This window comes from Canis aureus, chromosome 16 (assembly GCF_053574225.1).
Source record: "Canis aureus isolate CA01 chromosome 16, VMU_Caureus_v.1.0, whole genome shotgun sequence".
NCBI lineage: Eukaryota > Metazoa > Chordata > Mammalia > Carnivora > Canidae > Canis > Canis aureus.
The window spans coordinates 39,963,562-39,972,274 of record NC_135626.1 but is presented as its reverse complement, the minus strand read 5'-3'; the positions used below and the strand labels follow the sequence as shown (position 1 = coordinate 39,972,274).

At 52.4% G+C, this 8,713-nt stretch overlaps 1 protein-coding gene across 1 annotated transcript; it reads left to right on the top strand.

Annotated features, from left to right (window-relative positions):
- Positions 1-4,069: 4,069 nt before the first annotated feature.
- Positions 4,070-8,431, top strand: KRT13 (keratin 13). The gene is made up of 8 exons (XM_077853180.1): positions 4,070-4,769; positions 5,822-5,904; positions 6,089-6,245; positions 6,423-6,584; positions 6,673-6,798; positions 6,890-7,110; positions 7,777-7,802; positions 8,105-8,431. Exons 1-8 carry the CDS (start codon positions 4,251-4,253, stop codon positions 8,167-8,169), a joined length of 1,359 nt encoding a protein of 452 aa, XP_077709306.1. The 5' UTR covers positions 4,070-4,250; the 3' UTR covers positions 8,170-8,431.
- Positions 8,432-8,713: the final 282 nt, after the last annotated feature.

Below are 8,713 nucleotides of genomic sequence, written 5' to 3'. Positions count from 1 at the left end.
CCCAGGAAATGTAAAACTGAATTGGGGAAATAAGATAGGAATGCCACCAACTGTCACTTGTCTGGTCCTTGTGGACACCATGCTGGCTGTAGGGACCAGAGAGGGAAGCAGAGCAAACTGGCACAGAATGGAGGCCCAGGACAGGTCATGACACAAGGATGAGCTTGAATTTCCTCATTTGTAAAAGGGATGGCATAGCAACCTTCTGCCTGCCAAATTTTCTCATGCGTCAGGCGCCTCTCAAATGCGAACTCATCTAATGCCTGGTTTTCAGTTGTGGTCACCAAACCACTGAAAGGTTGAGTAACTTTCCCAAGGTTATACAGCCAGTCAATGGCAGATATGGGGTTGAAACACAGTTGCACCTAATTCAAAGCCTTTGCCAACCTCATTGGTTTTCTGAGAAGCCTGAGTGGTATGAAAGGGATTTTAGAAAGCTAGGTACTACAGCCATATAAGGACCTGGGGCATTGACCCTGGGACTGATCTCTCTGATTTCAGACTCTTAATTTTCCCTTGATGTCATGAGCATGGTAGAAACTGACAACACCTTTCTTAAGAGGGTGTGTTAATCTGAAATCCTTTTTTTTTTTTTTTTTGGTATATTTTTTTATTGGAGTTCGATTTGCCAACATATGAAATCCCTTTCTTAACCTCTGTCCGAAGCAACTTTCTGCCTGTCAAGTCTGGAGAAGGCTCCTGAATACTGCTACGTGAAACAAGTGACTCTGAGGGCAAGGGGGCTGACCAGATGGCCCAGGTTCACTGCCTGGGGAAGGTCTGCTTTTCCTGAGATGCTCCTTCCCCATCTGAGAGCCTCAAGATGTTTTCTAGGGGGTGCTCAGCCATCCTGGGCTCCAGGCCCTGTATGGTTTAGGGAAAGAGAGAAGAAGGAAAGAGCCTGATCCGAGAGCCAAGCGAGGATCCCCAAATTAGGAGCTGTGGCACAGGATTTAAGCCTCTGTGCACATGAACAATCTGGCAACACTGTGCAAATCCTTGAGAATCAGAGACTCAGAAAGGCATTTCACTGAAGGAAACTTAGAAGTCATGTAACATAAGGTCCATGAGTTTGTGGGGAGCTGGAAAGCCACGAATTTCTTTTTGCCTCCATTGCCTTGGGCCTTGGCATTCTGAGTCTCATGTTTGCCACGTGTGAAATGAGGACTTTGGATGGGAAAATTCCTATGACGACTCTGGCTTTGACATTCTGCATTGAGCACCTCACAAACCCCCGAGTTTTGGGGCCCACACCAGGACAGACAGCAGATAGGTTGACCTGTCAGGCCATCAGCTGCACAGGCCCAGCAGCTGTGGGAACCAGGACCATCTGCCCACTGGGCCTGCAGTGATAGGGAGCCTGGGAGTGCACAGGGCAACTGAGGACGCCCGTGCTTGGGCGGGGTGGCCGTGACGACGGCCTGAAGGGGCTTTAGTGGGTAGTAGCAAAGAGCACAGACCCTGGAGCTGGAGGTTGGAAGCTTGGGCAACGAATTCAACTTTCTAGGCCTCTGTGTCCCCAAGTGCATGACAAAAACAGTAGAGTGTTTAACAGAGAGTTCAAGAAATGTTAGCTAGTGTTATTTTATTATCTTTAAGGAATCCAGAATGGAACGCTAAGGGATTATATACTGAGTTCACGGCATGAGTCGGGGTAGAGAGAGCCAGGGACGAGGTTTAAATCTTGAGTTCATGGTGATCTTGAACAAGTAACACGGGCTCCCTGGGCTTCAGCTATCTCATCTACAAAATGGGGCCAAGAAAAACCCTCTCCCGTTGTTGTGCGGACTCAGTGACAGTGTGTGAAGCATAGCCTTGTTTTCAGGGTGGTGGGGGTGGGGGTTGAGGGGGGCTGTTCACAAATGCAGCTTTCCCTCCCCTTACTGAAATCAGTGTGGTTTTGTCAGAAAGCAAAGAAGGAAGCTGAAGACCGTGAGCAGGAGTGCCTCAGCCCCGGCACTCCATCCTGCCTCATCAGGAGGAGCAGGGCCGAGAGAGGCGAAACTGGGGCTCCAGGATGGGTCTCTGTCCAGCTTCCTCCGGGAGGGCCTTGGGGTTCATCATGGGTCAGAGGAAGGCATTCCTGTGTCAAGGCACCATAAGTATCTGCCTGGGAGGGGAGTGGCGGGGAGGGGCTGTGCCCTGACCCTGCAAGGGGAGGCATGTCACGGCCACCCTGTGTTTGTACTACAGGGACTTTGGAGGATCTGTGGCATTGTTCCTCTATGAGGCGTTGGCCTGAACCTGCTGTTAGCCCTTGGAGGGAGGATCATCACTCCAGGCCTGGCAGGTTCTATTAATCACCTTCTTGTCAGTTTTGATCCTCTACTGAGAGAGAGAAGAGAGCCTAAGAGCTCCTGCTTTGGCTGAATCACACAGCTTTTCAGAGAGCAGGCGAGAATGCTGAGCTATTAGTTTGGGGCAGGAGGGCTGGGCAGGGTCAGAGGTCAGCCTGAACCCCTGGCTGCCCCGTGAGACCCCAAACACGCCCTGGCTCTCTCCCTAGTGTTGACACCCGCTGGGTGAAGCACAGGTCCGCTTCCCTACCCAAAGAAAACAAAGAGCAGGATAACCCTGACTCAGAGCCCTCTTTTCTGGCTTGCTGAATCAGCGAAGGGGTTTTTAGGATAACCTGGAGCCTGGGTTACCCCACCCTAGCCCTTAGCCTGGTCCAGACGCCATGGCTGTTGTAGGCCAGCAGGCTTTCCCTTAGAGGCCACCCATGGTAACCCTGGCCCCCTCGGCGAGTGGGTTGCATCCTCCTATATGGCCTCTTGATCAAATGCTCACAAGCTGAGACAGATGTCCTGTGACCAGGGTTCTAGAAAGAGCCCTGTTAGGCATTATATAAGACTTCCTTTCCAGGGGCACCTGCCTTCAGCTCAGAGTGTGGTCTGGGGTTTTGGGATCGAGTCCAGCATCAGAGTCCCTTTGGAGCGATGCTTCTCCCTCTGCCTGTGTCTCTGCGTCTCTCTGTGTGTCTCTCATGAATAAATAAAAAAAAAAAATCTAAAAAAAAAAAAAAAGACTTTCTTTCTGGATTTGACTCTGCCTCTAAGGCAGCTGGTATGATGGTATGATTGAATACAGAGGTCAGACTGATCCAGGGCTTCTCAACCTCGACACACACTATTGACCTTTTGGGCTAGAGGATTCTTTGTTATGGGGGCTGTCCTCTGCATTGTAGGATATTTAGCAGCATCCCTGGTAATTGTGCTCTAGATACTAGTAGAATCCCCGTGTTTGGACGACTGAAATGTCTGCGGACATTGTCAAATGTTCTCCAGGGAGCAAAAAGAGCCCCTCGCTGAGATCTCTGAATTAACTGATGGGGACAGAAGTGGGATTGTGGTCTCATTAGGTGCATAGGGTGTGGGTAATTGACTGGGAAAAGGTATGGGGAGCTTTATGGAGCGCTGAAAATGGTCCGGGTGAAGGGTACACAGGTGAACACATGCTTGAAGCTTCCTACGTAGGTAAAAATGTGTTAAGCTAGACACTAATGGTTTGTGCAATCTACTGTATGAATTATATACCTAAAAAAGGAGCCTTTGTATCAGATAGAACCAGACTTGGGTTTTTCAGTCCTGACTACCCTTAAAGTCTCGACTTCCCATGTGTAAAATGGGGCGGCTAGTAGGATCTACATTAGTCCTGGAGCTTTTTTTCCCCCCAGCCTAAATACCTTCAAGGTAGTCGATCCTCTAGGACCAAGCAAAGTTCGTCGTCATAGTCGCTGGGAGCACTGGAGTAGGTGAAATGCTAACAAGGATGCAGAACATTCTAGTCCGAAGTTTTAGAAATAGAAAGAAGGGAGCTGAGAGCTGCGGTGACTTTGTAAAGCACAGGGCTACCTTGCAGCTCCGTCCCCATTCTAGTGCAGGGTGGAGCTGAGAGCCTGTGGAGTGAGCTCCCTAAGTGCAGACGTGAAATGGAATTCAGCTGTCAAAAGGGTAGTCTCAGGCAGAGCACTGTTCCCTCTGAATCATCCCTTTTGTTAAGGATTTAAAAAAAAAAAGCCACCCCCAAAGGCACAACCCACCTTGGAGAGCAGAGGTAACTGGGCTTGTGGGAAACAGAAGTGCAGTTGGCACCAGTCAGAGGGTGGGGAAGGGAGGAGAGAAGATGGGGCAATTGTCCAACCTTGTGGAGGGCAGTATAAAAGGCTCCCACTCTGGGGAAGAGCCACAGTCTTCGGCCCAGGCCAAGCCCAGCTCCCGTCCACACCTGCTCCTCATCTTGCTCTCACCATGAGCTGTCGCCTGCAGGGCTCCTCTGCCAGCTATGGAGGTGGTTTCGGGGGTGGCTCTTGTCAGCTGGGAGGAGGCCGCAGTATCTCTACTTGCTCAACCCGCTTTGTCTCTGGGGGATCAGCTGGGGGATACGGGGGTGGCATGAGCTGCGGCTTCGGTGGGGGTGCTGGTAGTGGTTTTGGGGGTGGCTTCGGTGGAGGGGCTGGTAGTGGTTTCGGCGGAGGCTTCGGAGGTGGCTTCGGAGGTGGCTTCGGAGGTGGCTTTGGTGGGGGTTTTGGCGGCGGCTTTGGTGACTACGGTGGTGGCGATGGCGGCCTCCTCTCTGGCAATGAGAAGATCACCATGCAGAACCTCAACGACCGCCTGGCCTCCTACCTGGACAAGGTGCGCGCCCTGGAGGAGGCCAACACCGAGCTGGAGGTGAAGATCCGAGACTGGCACCTGAAGCAGAGCCCCAGCAGCCCGGAGCGGGACTACAGCCCCTACTACAAGACCATCGAGGAGCTCCGGGACAAGGTGAGCCCTTGGATGTTGGCGAGCTTTCTTCCAAGCTGGGCAGAGCTGCAGAGGCCAGGGAACACGGTATCCCACAGGACCAGAGGACATTGTGTGGTGGGATCCTCACCTCGCCTGTGGAGGAAAATTCTAGTCTTTTACTACTGAGAGTCTCTACTCCTGATAAGCTTTCTTATGCCACCGCTCCCCAAATGCGTTCTTTCCCGTTGTCCATTTTTACTGCTGTTATTACTCATATCAACATTTTTACTGCTTTCCAAACAGTTATGTTATTAACAACTTGATCCCTATAATTCCAACCCACTGAGCGGTTTGGAAACCATGACTAAAATCGTCAGAGAAAGGGATATGTGTTCACTCATTGGTCTGGGAATATTAGTTGCTTTTGTAGGGGCCCCATTCACACTGTTATTCTCAAGTGGCTGTGAGGTGTGGGAGGTGGAGGCAGAGGCTTAGGCTGGGTTAAGCGGAGCTGAGATTCCTTCATCACGGCTTGTCTGTCACACTGGGGTCCCAGCTTGTTGGAACGGAAATCCACCTGCCTGGGCTGGGTCCCAGCTATGTGCGGTAGATTTTAACCGCTTCAGAATATGAGAGTTTAGACAAGAAATTCAAATGGATGGGAATATGTATTGGCTCTTCCTTCTGCTCAGCCCAGAGGCCAGCTCCAGTGAGCCTACTATGAGCTGTGTGGACCCAGGCTGACCCCTCACCCCCACCTTAGGAATAGGCTGTCATGATGATAAACTAGAGAGATGGCTAGTCTGAGGCTTTCAAGACATGACTAACCAAAGATACCCTGGGCAGGGTCATTCCTCTGAAATGTACATTCCCACCTTCCCCATCACGGCCGGACACAGAATGCCCGAGTGACAGAGCCCGAGGAAGGACCTGCCCCGCCCCTCACTTTACCAGGGCCCAGAGAGAAGGGCCTTATCCCAGCTCACAGGGACAGGTGCTGAGGCAGTTTTGGACAACAGTCTTGCCTGTGTTTTCTCTTCCTCCTCCCCAAGCTTGTGGACCCTCCAGTACCCACCTTCTGTATTTTGCAGATCCTGGCGGCCACCATCGACAATAACCGGGTCATTCTGGAGATTGACAACGCCAGGCTGGCGGCAGACGACTTCAGGCTCAAGTGAGTTCATTTTCCTCGCTGGCCTTTTCAAACTCTTTTATTTGAGACAAATGCTCGTCTCAATGGTGAAATCGGAGCATCCTGGGAGTGAAGGTCTTGGAGAAGTAGTGGAGTCCAGTGCAGAAGTAGGGGAGTGTCTAATATAATTTCTGTGTTGCTTTTCCAATTAAAAAATATTCTTTAGGTATGAGAACGAGCTGACCCTGCGCCAGAGCGTGGAGGCCGACATCAATGGCCTGCGCCGGGTGCTGGACGAGCTGACCCTGTCCAAGACCGATCTGGAGATGCAAATTGAGAGCCTGAATGAGGAGCTAGCCTACCTGAAGAAGAACCATGAGGAGGTGAGGGCTGGCAGGGGCCTTCCATGGCTGAAACGCTTCCAGTGATAAAGGGGAGCAGCCAGATTTAGCTCTCTGCTGTGGGACCTGGAAGCGCTTCTCAGCACATGCTGGTAGCCCTCAGAGCCAAGAAGAGGGGGGATGAGGAGCTTCACACATCTCCTACTTCCATCCCTATAGGAGATGAAGGAGTTCAGCAACCAGATGGTAGGCCAGGTCAACGTGGAGATGGATGCCACCCCGGGCATTGACCTGACCCGTGTGCTGGCAGAGATGAGGGAGCAGTACGAGGCCATGGCGGAGAAGAACCGACGGGACGCCGAGGAATGGTTCCACAGCAAGGTACCCCGCCTTCTTACTTTGTGGAGCTGGGGGATGCCGGGGCGTCCCATTGGGCTCCTCTCTAACCTTCTTCCTGCTCTAATTTCAGAGTGCAGAGCTGAACAAGGAAGTGTCTACTAACACTGCCATGATTCAGACCAGCAAGACAGAGATCACGGAGCTCAGGCGTACGCTCCAGGGCCTGGAGATCGAGCTGCAGTCCCAGCTCAGCATGGTACACCTGCTGCCCCCTGCCCAGTGGCTGCCACCTCTTGCCCTCTCTGCCTGGCCTGGCTCCCCTCATCACTTCTTTGTTGTCCCACCAGAAAGCCGGGCTGGAGAGCACGCTGGCGGATACGGAGTGCCGCTATGCACTGCAGCTGCAGCAAATCCAGGGGCTCATTAGCAGCATCGAGGCCCAGCTGAGTGAGCTGCGCAGTGAGATGGAGTGCCAGAACCAGGAGTACAAGATGCTGCTGGACATCAAGACGCGGCTGGAGCAGGAGATCGCCACCTACCGCAGCCTGCTGGAGGGCCAGGATGCCAGGTAGGTCCTCTCAAGTCTCTCTCGGGAAGGTGACCACAGGATCCCTGGACATCCAAGCTGGCAGGGCCTTAGGTCCTCATGGCCTGCATGAAAGGGAACCTTCTGAACTTCAATGGATTGGATGAAGATCCAGGACCAAAACTCCCTGTTTTCTAGAATCAGTGGGGGCATTTCCTCAGCAGGCTGCGGGGCAGTACCTTTAAACTTTCTAGTTTGGGCCTTTGGATTAGACTGGCAGGAGTAGGGGCCATGCACAGAACATCACATATTGGAGAATTTTTACTTTGGGTTCAGGGCAGCCGAACAAAGTTATAAATGTGGTGATTTAACTGCCTTCAGACCATTTGCAGGGATCAGGCGATCCTTGTGAGCTCAGGGTGAGTGCTGGGGGGTGGTAGTGGTACCAAATAGACCCGAAAGAGGACTAAACTTCTGGCAAATGTCCTGGATTTGGGGCCAGTAATATCTCCTCCTGAGGCTTCACAGTCAGACAGACAGCAGGAAGGCCTGGTGGGCAACAGCTGCTGCCCCTTGGGCTGGGGGCTCAGTTTGTCAATAAAAGCCCAGCTCAGGGGCTCTGAATGATCTGAGTCACTCCATCTGAGGACAGGTGAGCAGCTGTCTTCAGGTGCCTTTTGCTCATGTGACCTTTCTTCTTTCTCCCAGGATGGCTGGCTTAACTTCCTCAGGAGGTAAGGAAACAACCCTGGAGGGGGAGAGGAGAGTCCGGCACCTGTTCACTGCCCTAGGGGGCTATGGTGGAGGTGGTCATTTGCTCCTCTGTTTTCTTTTCAAAATAGCTGGCTCTGCCCCATAGAGCCACGGGGATACTTTGGAGAGAGCCAGTTTTGGGAATAGTAACATGAGAGTCCCTACCAACTAACTTCTAACCTGACCCATGGAGGGGCTTAGGGCCTTTCTGGGAGTGGGATGTCTGACATGCTGAGGTGGGTCTTCTCCAGCCTGAGCATCTCTTGCTCCCTCTATTTCTCAGGAAGCACCAGCGTCTCCATCACCACCACCTCTTCCAGCCGTACTTCAGACACCCGCAGGCCTTAGATCCACCGGGCTTCCTCTCCCTCTGTCCTCAGCATCCAGGGGAGAGAGCTGATGGGTCCCTGTAGGAGAGAAGGAGAGACCACAGGATGCTCAGTCACTCCTGCTCTAGGCCCCCCTGCCTTGCACTATCCAGAGGGCAGGCCTTCATGCTTCTCTCCTGGTGTGCTTCCTCTTCTCCTTCACCTGGCTACTCTGATTTCTCAGCTTCTCTACTAAAGAGAAAAGTTAATCCAATAAAGTTTCCTGCCTTTTTGCAAATGTATTTTTGATTCTGGCCTGGTTTCTGAGGGTAGCACCTGCCAAGGTCCTGATTTGGGGCGGTGGGTGAATGGGTGCTGTTGGGCCATGAGACTCACCCTGACGAGGTCTGGCCCAGGGAGCTCCCAGCTGGGAAGGACACAAGTCACCTGGACCAACCATCAGGACACAAACATGGGGGAGATGGGTGTCTCATGGATGATGGTGTTCAACAAACATGGACAAATGGGGCAAACTGGAGACATGGGGAGGGGGGGGCATATGAGCCAGCTCAGCACCCTGTAGG